The sequence below is a fragment of the Caloenas nicobarica genome, chromosome 20 (assembly GCF_036013445.1).
Source record: "Caloenas nicobarica isolate bCalNic1 chromosome 20, bCalNic1.hap1, whole genome shotgun sequence".
NCBI classification, from domain to species: Eukaryota; Metazoa; Chordata; class Aves; order Columbiformes; family Columbidae; genus Caloenas; species Caloenas nicobarica.
Window position 1 is genome coordinate 8,061,011 of NC_088264.1, and position 17,082 is coordinate 8,078,092.

Genomic DNA, 17,082 nt, shown 5'->3' on the forward strand with positions numbered 1-17,082 from the left:
GGTCTAAAAGCACCATTACCCTCTGCCACTTAAAAGATATTAAAGGTTTTCATCTCACCTATTACTCTTCTGTGGAATGTTGTCCCCAGGTATTTTCTGAGCTGTGCCGGACTCCTGGCTAGCTGAGAACTCCAGAAGATTTCTGGTCCGGTGGCTGGAACTTGCAGTGGAATCAGCTCCATTGGGATCCTTTTCAAATACACTGGAAAACATAATAACCATAGCAAAACGTATTACACATATAAAGGGTCTGCAAGATGCTTTACTGTAAGGTGTTAAATACTCAGGCGGGTAATTTTTGGCTGCTGCTATGTTACATCGATAAGGTTCGTGTCATATTTAACTTAAAAACATGATGTCTTGTGTCATTATAGTACTGTCATTCAAAACATTAGTAAACAGAGAAGCGTTTCTGTTCACTTCTTCAGTTTTAATTGTTTAAAGGATTTTGATGCTCTGGTTTTCATGTTCCACCACAAGCTTCACCTGATGAAACTGAGATCGACCTGTTCATAATCTAGATCTGCAGGCATACGAAAATTACCTGTATTCAAATCAAAGTACCCCTGAACTTTTACTTTCATCAGCCTCAAAGCACAATTGGCATGATTTATATGAACACAATATGTAAGGAAAATATAGCTACCAAATTCCATGCAGCTGTAAGCCTGGAATATTACCCTAGAAATCTAACAAAACTGTACAGAAACTTATATATGTTCAATTCTACTTGGATTTATAAACACTGGCAGGACTGACAACCCCTTCTACATAGTGGCGGCAGGCCACGGTCCCCAATGCCCCGTGGTCTTGGTCTGTGCTTGCACTGATTGAAGGATTGTCCCCCGGGGCTGCTCAGCCACCAGCCGTGCAGCACGGGGACGTCTGTGCTGCTCTCCATGCAAAGCCAGGTTGCAGCATTTCACACGGGAGCTGGAAAAATGACCAGACGACTGCTACACGAGATCAACTGCATCCTAGCTCAGAAGGAGGATTTACAAGTGAGAAATCTTGAAAGCGCAAAAGCAATACTTCCAGATATCCTCTCCGGAGGCTACTCTGTCATAAACACAGTTGCTTCCTGAAATACGTACATTTACAAAATCAAGTCCTAACCTTCTTAGCTGACAACAGCAGAGCATCACCCGCAGCAACACAGCAAAAATACAAAAATGCAAAAGGACCGCAGCATGCCGGTGAGATCTTTGCTATGCATGTTGATCCCTGCCCACAGAGTACATTTTGATTCATGCTCCACCTCCCCTGAGTAGCAGAGCACAAACTCTGCAGGGGAAAATCTCATTTTCCTATTTGTTACGTGGCATCACTTTGCAACAAGCAACAAATGCAAATGATAATAACAGAGAAGGGCAAAAACTAGCAAGGAGGGAAGATTAAACACACCACAACTAAACATGAGGTGCACAGACACAGTTGCCTAGCAATCCCCTCTTTTTGCCAACACATTTGCGCTCCTGTTAGCAGGAACCCAGGTCTCCCCATGAGTAATTGTGTCAACGTTCTGCAGAACCGCGGAGCCAGGGCAACCCCAGATCCAGGCCGACACTGCCTGGACTGCCTCCTCTCCTTCAGGTTTCCAGGCAGCAGCACAGAATCAGGGCAGCAGAAAGGCTCCAGGCTCTGGCTTCACTTGTGACAGTGGGCAGAAACGTACTTAAAGTTTCCTTACTGTGTATGTACACAAGCATTCAAATGTCTATTGTCTCTACTGCATAGCACAGAAAGCTAATGGTTTATTCACAGCCTCATCAGGCTGCACCCGGCTGTCCAATTTTACAGAAACCACGTCCACTACCTACAACACTTCATGAGATCATGTTTCTTCTCTTCCAATGAAAGCATCAGCACAGCTGGCAGCACCTCAAGCCCAGAACCAGAGCTCCAAATTAAGGCTGATGCTTAAATGGATGGCACACGTTCCTGGCTAGAAGTCACTCATCTGTGAAATGTCCCTACACTACCTTAGTTGGAGCCATGACAGCTAAAAGTGTACAGAAGTTTATTCATGAAATCAAGAATATCCATCAGAAGATCCAAAAGGTGTAATTCTCCTGCAAAGTTTCTCCACAGCCTGAAGTGTATTAGCCATCCAGTGTGTTAATGGACCTCCTGGGTCTGGCGTTTTATCCTATCCTACTTCTCTCCTTTCCTGTTCAAAACTGCATATTGAACCAGAGAAATTTTCCATATAATTATTTCGTTAAAGCTGACAAAAACCTAATCAGTAGAACTGTAGCAAATCGGCATTTTTCCATGACGGTTCTTCCTCCCTACTTGCCTCATTCTGCAAAGGTGATTCTTGTTCTTTCAGGTTCTAGCTTGGCGAGGTGACTAGCTCGAGATTAAATGCCCCATGCAACATGTTCCTACTCCAGTTCACCCTGAACTCTGAACAAAAGTAGAGAAATCCAAACCAAGTCCATCAAAGATAAAGCTAAGCAGCGCTCCATAATCACAGCTAATCTTTAGTTTTTGTAATTTAGTTGTTTTAGCTGTACAGCCACTGAAAATCACACATACTTCATTTCACTATAGCAGCTTTGATAGAGAGGAAATGTTTATTTTTACTCTCCTCATGCTAAAAAACACATTAATCTTTTCATTAGAATTAAATTTCACTTTTGGCAGCAGCTAAGGATGGGATCTTCAACCTCAAAGAAGGTATCTTCAGCAGCAAAAGACAAAGAAGGAGGTGAACACAGTGTGTTTTGCCATCCTTACAGGCATAAACCATGGCTCCCACCTCTGAGAGCACGGGCACCAATGCCCTTTCCTTTATCATGATTGTTATTTTCTACAAGGTGCTTTTTTTGAAGAAGGGCTAGCAGCAATTTCTGCTTTGAGCGACATGGGCTACATCTGCCTCCCCCTTCTCATTCATTTTTCTTTAGGACCTTGAGGATGATCAAAAGCATCCTTCTCAAAGTCTCAAATAGGCCTTATAGAAAAAATAATCCCCTTCCTTGCTCCTTTGGTTTGTGGTAATGACCCAAAACCAAAAGAACTTTTATTCTGGAAAAGGAAAAACCCTGCAATTTGAAATACTGCTCTCCTTCCACCTTCTAGTTACTTGGGGAGTTTTGCTATTTTTTTCCCCATCTGAACAAAAGATGCTGTTGTTCTGTTGTATCATTTCTTCCCCTCCCTTTCTCCCATGAGAAACTTGTGCAGTTCGTCTGTAAACAGGGCTCCATCTTCAGGTAACAGATAGGAGAGGATGTGCAGATAACGCTCTGTATCCTCTGACCCTCATTCTCAAAGACCTTTCCTTACCAAGTGCGTACACGAGAGTGCGACACAGGATAGCAGAAATATTCCTCCTTTGACATCTCAAATTGACAGGGGGTGGAAAGCACGACTTACGGCCAAGGAATCCCTTTAGCAGCTGGAATGAAGGACAGCCCTCTCCTGCAGAGCTACGTCTGAAACACCTGCCCACCTGAGGCACACTGAGCCTTACAGGTGCTAGGCAGAGCGAGCTGGAACAGGAAGGGTCCTCAGAGAAGATCCCAACACCAGGACACTGAAGACGAAGTCAACATTGAGCATTTAAAAACATCAGGTAGAAGAGGCTAGAAACAGTGAAAAGGAAAGGTAGATGATCCCATTCAGAGGGAAGAAAGCTTCTGAAAAGCAGTATTTTCAGCTAAGCTATCAATAGTTGCTTAAAAAAATGATTTAATATGACAGATGGTAAAAGCATGGACAATTTTTTCATTCTGTTGGGCTACAAGATCAGAATTTGGAAAAGAAAGAGCACTTTGGCATATCTGCCCTGAGCAAGTCCTTCTATTTGCAGGAATTGAGTTATTGCCCTACATTAAAAGTCAAGAAAGACTGAACCCGAGAAATGGCTTTACTGGACAAGACGACCAGTTAGAACTTGGAATCTGGAACCTTTTCTGTTTGATCACATTGACACACCTGAGGTGCCCACCAAGGCTTCGCAGCATGCATTTGTACATCCTGAATACCATGAGTATTAAACAGTTTTCACACAGCCACAAACACTCTGTCCAAGCTGGCTAAGCTGTCAGCCTGTCTAAGATGCAAAACTAGATCCAAGGGAAAAAAGAAAGAACCAATAAATAGTTTGTGCAGCTGTTGTTTCAGAAGTGTAGATAAATTTGATTATAGAAGGGAAAGAAAAGCACCACTCCTGTCATAGTTTCTCCAGGCATTCAATGGCACCTGATATTTTAGCTGTATTTTTACTTCTTTGGTTTGAATGTCAGTTTGAAAAATGTGAAAGCAAGTCTTGCCAGGAGCCCGAACTAAATTTCATTTGTACTTCTGGCTGAACAAACCCCGTGCACTTCAAGTTTTGAGTACTGACATTTAAGTTGTACAGTAATTTGTAGACGAAAGCCAATAGTGATATCATAACAAAGAGTTTTCTGGGGACAGAACCACCTCTGAGTATGAGCTGGGATGTTTCCAGCGGGCTGAAGTTGACATTGCAAGGAGACACCAACTGAGGACTTTGTCCTCTTCCTAACTGGTTCCAGACAAGGCTGCCCCAGTGCCAAACGCTCTCTATAAAGTATTTCTCTTTTCTTACTCCCGATGAGGGCACCACCTGCCAGCAGCAAGCCGCCACCTTCTCCTGCCGGGCTGCTCCAGAGCTACCATCCGCAAACACGGGGCTGGCGAGAGGAGCCCGGCCTCTCTCCTCGGCTGGGAAGGATGAGAAAAGCAACCCAAACCGGAGAGATGATCTCCGTGCAGGACAACACAGCCAGGCCAAGGCACAGCTCTGCCAGCATGAACATGTGGCTGGGATCAGCAAAGGACAGAGGAAGGAACCACTTCCTGCTCCTGCAGTTGTGGTTTGTAAGAAAATCAAGGGTATTCCATTTTACTCAAGCACCGACCCATCAAGAGAGGTTCTGAAAGGTCTGGAACCTGAAGCCAAGTCCAAATTACTCAGCTTGTTCTTTTCCTCTCCATTTCTCTCTCTCTCTCTTCAAGAAGGAACTACAACACAAAGCCAAAGGTGTGCTACAGAAGCAGTTTTCCAGCTTCGGGCCATTTCCAACACAAATGTACACTCCACTCAGCATTGAAACGTATTCTTTCAGTGTCACAAGCATTATAGTAAGTTTCTCGTATTAGAAGTGTTAAGAGGCACTTGTGTCTTCCAGAGCTGCTTCTGTGTTGGCTAAAACACACAGAGGGCTCCAGACTTCCTTGGCAGCCAGCAGGAGCTGGCTAACATGGCACTGCTGCGTGCCTCTTGCACTCATCTAATAGTTTTGTCTTCACATTTCACCTGCTCCTCTCTACTAGTGTGTAAGAAGTTAATAGACTCTCATTTGTATGTATGTTTGTTAGCATACTTCAGATATACACCACACAGAAGTCTATTAACCTCCTGAAGATACTTGAAAGGCTACTGAGGCTTGCGAAAAGCAGTGAAGCAATCCTTTTCTGTCCTTTCCCAACTGCGAAAAAGCCCAGGATTGGATGAACTCAGAGTAAGAAATTCATCCTGTTGTACAGCCCATGATTTGTGGTTCTCTGTTCTCAGAACATCTTTTAGGGATGCCTCAGCAGTCAGCACAAGTTTAGACAACATTTCCTTCAGCTGCAGGCTGGACAACCACAGGCCACAGGTACCAGGTTTAACGCTCACAGTTCAGAGCTCCCAGACCAAGCACCAGCCCAGCTGGAAGGTGGTGCTGGACAAGAAAGGAGCCTGGCTCGGGAGTTCCCCCTCCGTTACACCACAAGCCATCAGTGATTCCAACTAACCTGCCTCACATCACACCAAAACGGAGTGAGGAAGGAGCACACACAGAGCCAGGAAGACTGTTACAGCAAGAGGAAAAAAAAAATGTACAATATGCAGCTCAAACATCTCTGCAGCAACACAACACTCACCGCGTGTGATGTTATGGTAACCAGATCAGCTCCATGGCCCACACAGAAAATGCTCCTTTTAAGGGAACTACAAAATTATTTCTCTAACTTTCTGACATGCCACCATATCCCTAGCCTCCTATTTGCTGTAAGACAGGTCTGTTTCTTTAATCAAGGAGTCCAGCGTTAAGGCTCAAACAATAGAAAGCTTGCACATAAACACCGCTGAATGCACCAGAGCTCAGAATAATCCCATTTTCCCACACACCAGCTCGAGATTGCCCAGCTCAGCTGAGGGCTCTAACCTGCACTGACACCAACACAGGTGTGCTTAATGGATGGTGCTTCCAGCAGCTCAAAACACACGCGCTCCAAAAGCTCAGCAGGCAACAGTGGTGCTGCCTGCAGACTCGCTGGGATGCTCATCTGGGCGATGGTGAAAGACTTGTGCTGTGCTTACTTCATGTTTACAAGCAGATTGTGGCAGCGTGCAGCTGCACAACCTTTGGGTGACTTCCTTATTTTTAGTAAAAGATGATTAATCTTACCACTTCTGGGTTTTTTTGTAATGTTTGTGTGACCAATCTAAGAAATGAGACACACCCCTAAGTCTTTTCAAGAGTCAAAAATAACTGCTTCTTCATTTGTTGCAGTCTATGACAACAGCAGAAAAATCACACTTCTCAGCTGCCCAGGTAGGTGTCTTTATCTGCAGATTTCTCACTGGATCTAAATTTTTAACAGATTATTCAGTTTCCACAATAGTCTTGGAAAGTAGAGGAGAGACCATCAAGACACTCTAGAAAGGGGCTGCAATGAAGTCTCTACAGAAGGCCAGCAATTCTAGCACAGCTGCTGTTGGTCAAAAAAACACAAGATTTTGAATCAGCAGCTTTACTTTGCTCCATCCACCACCACCTCCGTCATCCTCTACCACAAATACAGGCTACAAAGTTTTGCTTGCATCATCAAGTCTGTTTACCAGTTTGAAAGGGGTTTCAGCCTTAGAGAGGGCCAACTTGTAAGAAAAAACAAAATTAAAAAACAAAAAAAAATTACACCTTCTCAAGCCCCCTGTTCCAATCTCCAAATGGAGAGACTGCTGACTGGGAATCTACTGAAACATACTCTCCTTTTCCAAAGGTGAACAGTTTCATATAAAAAGGTCCTTATATTCCAAAACCAGTTTAAACAGACAGATACATGCAAGAAATATCCCTTTTTAGTCTCTGCTCTTCCACAGATTTCTTTATAAAGTGTCTGGGAAGTAATGCAGCATTTCCTTCCTGCTCTCTGGTTCCCATGCCCCACTAATACACTTTGAACAAGAGAGGTTCTTAATTACCACTTCAACTAATTAAGGAGAGGGAACAACCTCTTCACCAGATCTAAAAGACAAGTAATATAGGGCTTACACTGTAACGATTATGACTAGACACACCTAATGGTCAGGACTGCAAAGCACTGGAACTAACAGTGGGATTTCCAGCACTGGGTACTAGAAGCAGCTTAAACTCAGCTACTGAGATTAGCACTGGTATAAACAAGCAGAAGAGCTCTCAAAGTCAGTGACTTTTTTTTTTCTAAAATGATTCTAAACACAGCTCTTTATTCTCTTTAGGTATAAAAGGAGCAGCAAACTGCTGTGCATAGCGTTGATGAATAAAATGCCAAGGCAAGAGAAATTAAAAGGACAAGATCTAGCTCTTGTTGCCAAAAGGATTCCAAAAGAGGAAACATTACACCTATGAGTCTTCCCCTGTGCAGGAGGAGAGTAAAGGACAGAAGTCAGGTTTCAAGCTCAAGGCTTTAAAACACAACACTGCCTGTATTAAAGATTCAAATGAAAACTGCGGGACAGCAAATGTGCTATGCAGAGAAGAATTCCTAGGCCACTTACTTCAATGGACCATAATTCAACATTATGAAAGCCAGTATCACCATCACACACAGGGTCCTTCTCTTTGGAGATGACACTTTGAGCTTCTGGTTCTACACAGGAAAAAACAGAGAAGATATGCAATAAAAAAGCGGTGCAGACGAGCAAAGGTATGTCAGATGCTAAATACACCAGATCGTGCTTGCTTTTTAGATTTATATTTGCCTAGTTATGTACAAATACACACCAGGAGTACTTTAAAATAAACCTCTCTTTTTTGTACATTATACTCAGCTTCTATCCAGTCTATCTTCTCAGTGAAATCTTTAGAAGCACCATGAACCACGTGACAGCTGTTGTGACCTAGAGTTGGTGAAAGTCCTGCCCGGAGTGGGAGGCTGGGCTAGAAACCCCCAAAGGTCCTACAGTCAACATTTTCATATTCTGAACATTTCCACCTGAGCAACTGTCTTTTTATATAAAGTCAGATCACCATCACAACCTCTTACCTCTAGTACTACTTCATCCAGCTGCCTCTTCAGTGTGCTGTTCTCTTTCTTGAGTTTCTCGTTCTCCAGTAAGGCTGCCTCCAGCCTCGCCTCCAGTCCCAACATGTATTCTTTCTTTTTCTTCCGTGACTGAAAGGCTGACTCCCGGTTTTTGATCATGCGCTGCTGTCTTCTCAAGACATTGACCTAAACAGACAATTCAGAGGCCTGTTAATGATCTGCAAGTTAAAAGCGCCTCTATTTCATGCATAATTCCTGCTCCTCTGCTTTGTCAAAAGTCTGCACAGATAGCTTCTTGCACTCTGCTTCAAATGAGCTGAAATGTTCAGCACAGAGGCAACTAGGACTCACAGTACACCTCCAAGAGTTACAGCTCGCAGATAATGAAAAAGCAGGTCCTGTGCTCTGTTTTCTCCTGCATTCTCAATCTTCTATGCGTAGGGGACACAAAATGTATACTCAACCAGCAGTTTGATGTGATCAATCAAAAAGACAGAAAATACATATCTACAGATCTGCAAGGTAGCAAGAATGTCTTTCACCTTCGCTTTACCACAGACCATTTTATAGGCTACCATCAGTAATCTGTTTTCTTAACTAGAAAGTCCTACATTTTTTTCAGTCTGCCCCGCATGGAAGCTATTTCCATACTGGTTACACCTGTTTCTGTATCTTTTCCAGCTCTGCTATATAGTTTTTAAGACTCTGAATACTGTTGCTGACCTCAGATGGTACATTCTGTGCGTATCAAGCACTTACATGGCAGTTTAAATGCAGTGTCTGGCTGCATCTGCAGTAGCATTTTAATTCAGATCAGGACTGTGGCTTCAATGCACATTTCCTGGTTGTCCCACTTAATATGCTTTGGTTCACAGAACAGTATCTGATAGAGCACACAAACTGGATTCCTTCTGGATGAAGCTAAACCGGCAAATATACTCCAGGAGGGCACATAATTCATTCCAACCGCTAGCAGGCATTCGGTCTGCAAGACCAGATGGGGACAGTTCAAAGTAACCCCTTCCCATCCTCCAACAGTCTTGAGGACTCTGATTATTTTTCCCAAGCAGGAACAGTCTATCATCTTTTACCACTTACTAATTTTGCAGTCTGCACTGAGTGGGACGACCTAGACTGAAAGCATCTTGGTGCTGACAAGGATAACGATGATCGATACTGCAGAGCTATACAAAACTACTCGAAATTCTAAGTTTAAACACTACTCTGTTGATTTGCTTCCCCTCACAGAGTAGCAACAGCAACTCTGTTTTTATTAAAAACAGAAGACTTCCATCACATTATTGAGCTACAACAGGATGTGCCTTAATGATGTTTACACTGAAAGAGAACTGAATGCTCTATCTTACACTGACCTGAATATCCTCCAGTAGCTACCAATAGATGCACTGGAGTAATCTGCATCTCTCACAGCATGAAAGCTAAAGAAAAAAGATGCGAACTATTCTAGAAGTATCAGTGTAGGAAAAAATGAACAGGTCACAGAATCGTAACATTAACAAACTTAAGATAGCGTGCTCCGGTTAAGGTCTCGCTGCTTAAACAACCTTAACTACAGCTTCCAACTCTCTCCCTGTGTATACCCGCACACAGACGATATGTCACTCCAGGGCTTTGGTGTCTGCAAGAAAAATTGGCTGCAGGTTGTCTGAAGAAGTCATTCTTCTTTGTGATACTGCAGTCTGGTGACAAAGACTAAGAAAACATGTTACAGTGCATTAACATTTTGGGCTGTCTCCATGTTGATCTAATTGCTTTCTGTAAAGATCATTTATTATATGTCTAGTCCGACACCAACAAAAGTCTGTGAAAGCGAAGCTGTTTGTACTTACTCCAGTTTCTCTCTTTAGCAGAGGGTAGAGAAGGAAAAGATTTTAACATATTCTCATTAACAGTAAGCTTTGTCTTGAATTTTTTAAGCACTACAATACTTAACATTAGAAAACTTCTGCAGACACATAAAAACTTTGGAAAAAAAATATTCAGGCTAGCCAAGGTCTGCAGTGTATAGAACACAGCAATTTGGGGCCAGGATCATCACAACTGTCCAGAGATGAAATAATAAGGAATGAGTTTGTGCAGCAGCTGTGGCTTGAGTTATGTGATACTGCAAACAAGCAGTTACATTCCTCTTTTTAAAAATAAATTTTGCATCATGAAGTCAGAGAAGACCAAATTGTTTACATCCATTCTTGTTTGCAGACCTGGTCAGAGTTATTCACTACTGGACAGCTTTTGACTGTCTGGAACCTCTGGAAAATCTACCTGCTTTCCTGGAGAAAACAGAGTTGAAGCAGCAGTGCAGAGTTTGTACACCAAGAGTACATCCTAAGGTACATCTATCACCATTTCAGACACTACCGGTTATGTTTCAGATGGTATTTATGTAGACTGAGCTCCTTTACAGTGTTCTCCAAATGCTGTCAGGAACAACAGCTCTCTCCAGTCCGATTCAAGGTACTTTGCACATTTCAGTCTATGCCACACCAATTTCACTGGGACTCATTTCTGAAGCTTGCTTAAATGAAACCCAGAACTATTCCTGTCCTCGAGTTACCTTGTTTTAACTGACAATCCTTAAACCAGTTTAAGGTCCTTGGTCAATCCTCTAGGGCTTGCCTGGCTTTTCTTGGTGATAAAGTGGGTGGAAAAAGAATCAGACACACTGCTGACATTTCCAATTCATCTACTTCCAAAGGAGAGCTTTTGTTATATGGATTAGAAACACGGTTTAGCACTAATCGAAAACCAGATATATCAAATCTTCCTGTATGCAAGACAGCTCCAGCCATTGAGAGCTTACAGTTGAGAAGACAAGCTAAGTAAAAAATATATCAGCACTGTCTTCTGCCACAATGCTTACATACCCAGTCTGCAGCTCCAGGCAGGCCAGCAGACATCAAGCTGTTCCTCCCCATTTCTTACCAAGCTGCCAAATGTCCTTTTTACTGTTAGAAATCCTATTAGATGAGCCAAACTACAGCACTGTCTTCCTGACCCTCTAAAGTGACCTGGTTCTCTCAAACATCCCACATGCAGGTAACCGAAAACTGTTTCCAGGCGTTGGTTATCAGTTGTCATCACAGTGAGAACTTACATCCAGTCCCATTGCTGGTGCGTGGCTCTGAAGCAAGGGCTTAGTCACTGGTGTTTTGCTGCTTGTTGAGCCATTTCCAGCAGCTGCAGGCAATGCGTTCACCGTGTGACTGTGGAGTGGCGTGGTCCCTCCGGTGACAGCAATGACTGGTGGGGAGGCAGGAAGCACCCCTGGAGCCTGAAGCTGCACCATGGTGGGCTGGGGGAGCACCACCGACTGCCCTAGAACACAACAACAGGAGTGCTCAGCGTACGATATGAAACGGATTTGTACATGACCAGTTTGTAGGGGAATACTGAGACAGAAGGTAGAAAGCCTTGCTTCCTCTCCTGTCCCACACGATTTATCTCAAGTCCGACTCTTCAGCATTAGTACCTTCCACAAGATAGGAATGGTAAAGAAAACAACTCAAAAGTCTGCAGGACTCTTAATCCACCTTGCAAACCAAAACCACACGTATTACAGGGATCCACTAAATCAACTCTCTCCCAAAACCCCATAGCTCTTCGAAGTTTATAAAAGTCAACACTTGTTAGAAACATTACTCATTTCAGTATTGCTAACACTTGGTGCACTTGAACAACTTTTTCAAAGAATTTAGCCAGCTTACCTCAATCCTTCTCCTTCCTTTTGTCCATCCCTACTTTATTGCTCTATTCAGTGGAAAACTTACTATACAGAAGTGACTCGTACTATACAAACCAATTCAGAAACAGCATAGAGAAAGAAGATAAATGAGAATCACGCAAGTTACTTTCAAAACATAAGTTAAAACCACAATTCACACTAAGACGAGACTAATTTTTTTGAGAAATGTCTTATGTAAGAAATTTTATGCACAAGCTGAACAGATCTTAAAGAAAAGCAGGCAGAAAAAATGAGGTAATTTTGACAGAGTTTGAAATGGAATTAAGAACAGTCGCTTCCAAGAAATTTCAGTCCAACAACTACATTTAACTCAAGCAGGTGCTTTAGTAACATTTTGTTGTCTGAAAACACATGAAGGTCTCTTTAATCCTTTGTAACAGGATGACCTCGACAGCTTTCAGAAACAGCATGTTCCAGCTGAGCATTCCAACCAAAATGCATGACAAAGTCATTTACCTAGTGCCAAGATCTTTTATGTATGAGGTATAGGATTAGATCTCCTTTTTTGCAGAGATGACCTTGAAGACATCAGAAGTTAGTACCCTATTTAAGAACCTCAAATGGTGAATTTGAGATTATTTCAACTGTTTTTTAAATGCACAAAGTATGTGATGCTCTAAGATCATGCTTTCCTCTTTGAGCTTTTATGAAAGGGACTGTAAAAATATCATTCCTCATACTCCTTTGAAGATAATAGCATATTTCAAACTGGTAACTCCAACTTGTCATGCGCAGGGGATTTTGATTAACAAAAAAGATCGTTATGGTTTTTGTTATGGAAGTAGCACTATAAAAATTTTAAACACACCGCCAGTTAAAGTAAATACATGGCATGGAAATACTTCCCCAAAAGTATTTCCTCTAGAGTGTCTCACAGAAAATACTCTCCTGATTTTTCTTCAGGGAAAAGGAGAAGCTGCTCTTCACAGTACTATACTTATATCCAAAAAAATCCATATCCACAACATTCCTTATTCCAGATGGTATTTTATCAGCTGGAACATCAGAGGGAATACAAATTAGGTCACGCTGACCGTGGTCCAACAATCTTAGGCATGTTGTAACACACGTCAGCATCTCCATCTTCGGCTTAACTCCTGATGGATGAGCAATTAGTAACAAAGACAAATTTTTCACTATTGCAATAAATTCTAGACACATGCCCTCAAGTATTTGTCTCATTTTCCTTCCACACCTCAGTGCCTGTACAGTCAACCGCAAGTGACTGCAGCCACCAGCTGGTGAAAACGAGAAACTGCATCTGACAATTCCAGCAATACAAGTCATGTCCCTACCGCCTTAGCTGAAGAGTAAAATTATGCTTGGGAATCAAAAATAAAGGCTCGAGCTACTTCAAAAATCTGTTATAGGGCAACAGGAGGAATGAAGAATTATTGCTGGACAGGAAATCACTTGTCTCTTGTTAGCGTTAGCAAGCAGCTGTAGGCAACCATTCTAACCTTCTCCAGTCTTAGCAGATTTCACAGCATCCTACAGAATGCTGTTGAGACAAAAAGCCATAAACTCATGCTCCCGCCATCCTGCGGCAGAGTTTCATGTGGGTAAAAAAAACCCTTTTCTCACTCCTCCCAAGCTTTCAAGCTTCATTCAAGCCATCCTAACTGATTCTGCTGGATCTTCCTTTGGTTACAAGAGAACAGCACTGTAATCTCATTACACACCACTTGCCACCACAGGCAAAGGTCCCTAGAGATCTTTCCAAACCAGCAGTTTTTTCTCCACAGCTGCCAGTGCTCAGCAAAGTCTCTCTTGCTATACTGTCTTCCTTTCCACACAATGCCCAGGTGAGTGCTGGTTCTCACAGGACTATACAGGAGAGGAATAAGGCCACCTTCTCAGCCTAAAGCTTTTCTAGCAAAGCATCTAGGACCCTTCTTTTTTCCCCTATCCCTCTCATTTCGACCACCAAAACCAACTTCATTCTAGCAACCATCCCAAACAGACAGAGTGTTTACCCCCAAGACCTGGCTCAGTCACAATTCATTTACCTTTAGGGGGTGCTGGCTGGATGTTAACAACTGGCTGATGCTTTGGCAGTGGCACAAGCGTGGGAAGAGTCTGAATAATGATGGTTTTAGCTGGGATGCCAATGTTAGCCTGAGCCTCAGGGACAGCTGGCAAAAGGGGTTTAGGTTGTATCGAAGGCCTGGATGCTGTCTGACCACACCTCTTCAGGGTCCTTGCAGAATTATTTGCTAGGAAAGGAAAAAGAGTCAGAATTGGACCAGAAGGTATAAAATAAAATAACTTAAGCAGAAATAACATGGTATGTTTTTTTCACTCATCTATAATATTTAATAAAAATAGACATATTTGATGACAAATTCAAATCAGAAGTGAAAGGATATACTAGCGTCTGTTAGTTAAACATCAATATGGAAGACAATATACATACTATCTGCGGAATCAAAGTAACCCAATCTTTCATACCAGACCGAGAAGCGATGCTGACAGGAGGCTTCTTCCCTCCATTTCCTTCAGGGGATGCAGGGCTTTTGCAGCTCTTGCTGTACAGAGATATGGGAGACATCTGGGAGCTACAGCTGCAGTCCACATCATCCTGCAGACAGAAAGTACATGAGATTAATGCTTCAGAAACACATAAAAGTGTCTACTTGCAGCTCAGAGTATAAAAGCCTTTCATCACATCTGTGTTACCCCTTCAGCAAACAAGAGAAAGGTTTCATTCTGCAGTTTTATCCTGGTCAATGCTAAGTACCACTGAAAACCACAGAAGTACCTCTCCTTATCAGCAGAGTGAAGCGGGGTAGAGGCCAGCAACTTCTAAATTTCAGAAAGCATTTAGTTTGGCAACCAGACCAATACACACAACTGAGGAAACAGAACTGAACATGCTCTTTTTAGAATGGGCCACAGCAGGAAAGGAAGGAAAACATCACTGAAGGGAAATTGTTTTTGCAAGGCTTAGAAAAACAAGCTGTTTCCTCTTATGCCATTAAGTTGGTCAGACAAGTAAACCACTGGGCTTTTTGCTTGTGGCAGCTGGTTCTGAATGAGTGCTGCTGTGTTACAGGGAGGTTTCTGCATACAGGCACATTCTGCACTGGAGAGTCCACAGACAATGGAGAAGGGACCGAACAATTCGAAGTGGCTGGTGACAAGGGTTCTGTCTTCACGCTTGCATCTGCAAGAGGCAGATAAACAAATTTTACTGTACAAGTGTTTAACAATGGCCGATCAGTAAAGAACACACTGCCCTACACCAGCTATTTAATTCCTGAAGCAAGGCACAGCAGAAAATACAGCAAGATTAAAGATATTAAACAGCTTAACTTGTAGGGCAGTCATCATCAGCTGTACCCATGCTACAGAAACAGCACGACTTCTCATCACAGAGCTAAATGCTGCAGAACTTCAAATAGCTTCACATACGTTAACACTGTCCTTAAGTTACAACAGCTCACCCTTGCGGGGTGGGGGGGATTAGTCACACCTGCAAAATACAAAAGGTAAATTACCTGCATAAGCATGGCCTGTGATATTCCAAAGATCCGAGTCGCAAGACATCAAATCCAGATCAAAATGAAAGTTATAGAGATCATTTTCCTGAAATGACAGTTCAGAGAAAGAAACAATACAAAAAGACAACATACAATGAAATCACCAGCCATTATGTTCACATTCTTACAGCTCTAGAAATTAAAACAAAACTATCCCTCAGTTGCCTCAAGGCACCCAGATATAAAAGCCCTTAAGGGCACAACGGGGCAATCCTCAACTGGAATACACAAGACAAGGCTTCTTTTAAAGCTTAGAGCTGTAGGAAAGGAACATACCAGTTTAAGACCATCACTAATTACTGTACTGTTATTAGTAATTTATAAAGTGAAAGTTCTAAGTCTAGTCACTGAACCACCTTATAATAAAAAACAAGTTTTAGCAACTTGCTGGCATCCTCCCCTTCATCTTAATTGAAAGATTTACTTAATGCCCTTCCATCACCAGATCTCAAAGTACTTTATAAACAAAAGCAGTATCCGTGTCAGTTTACCAGCAGGAAGAGAGACATGAGAACTGATTTGCTCAAGATATGATGAACAGTGTGTATTAGGCCGCCCCACATTTGAATAAACCAACATCATCATCTTCTAAAGCCAGGGTCATCAGTTGCCTTATTCAATGGTAAAAAATGAGACTAAAATAAATTCATATACATTATTTATTGTACAACCTTTAAAACAGTGATCGGGTTTTTGCCTCATTTTTTCTGCTGATGCAACTGTAAGTCTCAGATCTCCACTCAAATCTAACCTCTCCTTATGTTCTCAACTTGCCTCATAAAAGGAGGCTGAGAAAGCCTACAGACTGCATAGAAATTAGTATCTGCAGGCTAGGATGAAGAAAAGGCTCATCAGAACACACAAGAAGAATGACCAAAGACCACAGCCTGAGCTGCGCAGCAAGAGCCTGCACACAAGTTCTGACAACGCTGACCTGCTGACGAGCGATACCCTGCCCTTGTACAACACCAAATTTTCTCCAGTACCTGGCTTTACACCTGCAGGAATGCTCTTAGTACCTGAAGTTGATGTCGGATAACCCAGGGGTTGTGCCAGAGGTGTGTTAGGACACGGTAAGCAGAGAGAAGGTGGGGGAAGAACAGAGAGTGGAGAATCCATGAGGCAAATGCCGTGGGAGGCAAAAAGCAGCGTGTAGGATCAGACAGGGAAAAACGTGGGGATTAATGCATAAGGTTGGAAGTAAAGAGTTTAGGACAAAATCAGAAAACAGACAAGAAAAATGATCTTATAGGCGAGGCAATAAAGCACAGCGTCGGTGGACACTGATGTAATGTACCCACACTCCTCCTTTCGGGTAACCCAGAAACGTGCTCTCCCGCCAGCTCTGCCTCGCAGGGAACTTCACCTCCGCTGGGCCGGTGACAACACGGCTTTCCCTGGGCACTGCGCCTCAAGCTTTCACCTCCAGCTCTGCCCTGGCTTTTAAATCGCAGTTTGTTGCCAGCCCGACAGCTCCGCAGCCATGGTGGGGAACCGGGGTGAGGC

The 17,082-nt window shown here is 42.8% G+C and overlaps 1 protein-coding gene across 3 annotated transcripts in view; it reads right to left on the reverse strand.

Moving 5' to 3' along the window:
* ATF6 (activating transcription factor 6) overlaps positions 1-17,082 on the reverse strand; it is a 68,505-nt gene that overhangs the window by 51,054 nt on the left and 369 nt on the right. For all 3 annotated transcript variants that reach the window (XM_065648945.1, XM_065648943.1, XM_065648944.1), the window contains exons 3-10: positions 15,535-15,622; positions 15,106-15,200; positions 14,486-14,615; positions 14,044-14,250; positions 11,387-11,607; positions 8,272-8,457; positions 7,784-7,875; positions 59-202 (exon numbers count right to left, since the gene is read on the reverse strand). In XM_065648945.1, the coding sequence (XP_065505017.1) occupies positions 59-202; positions 7,784-7,875; positions 8,272-8,457; positions 11,387-11,607; positions 14,044-14,250; positions 14,486-14,615; positions 15,106-15,200; positions 15,535-15,622 (1,163 nt within the window). The remainder of the gene's footprint in view (positions 1-58; positions 203-7,783; positions 7,876-8,271; positions 8,458-11,386; positions 11,608-14,043; positions 14,251-14,485; positions 14,616-15,105; positions 15,201-15,534; positions 15,623-17,082) is intronic.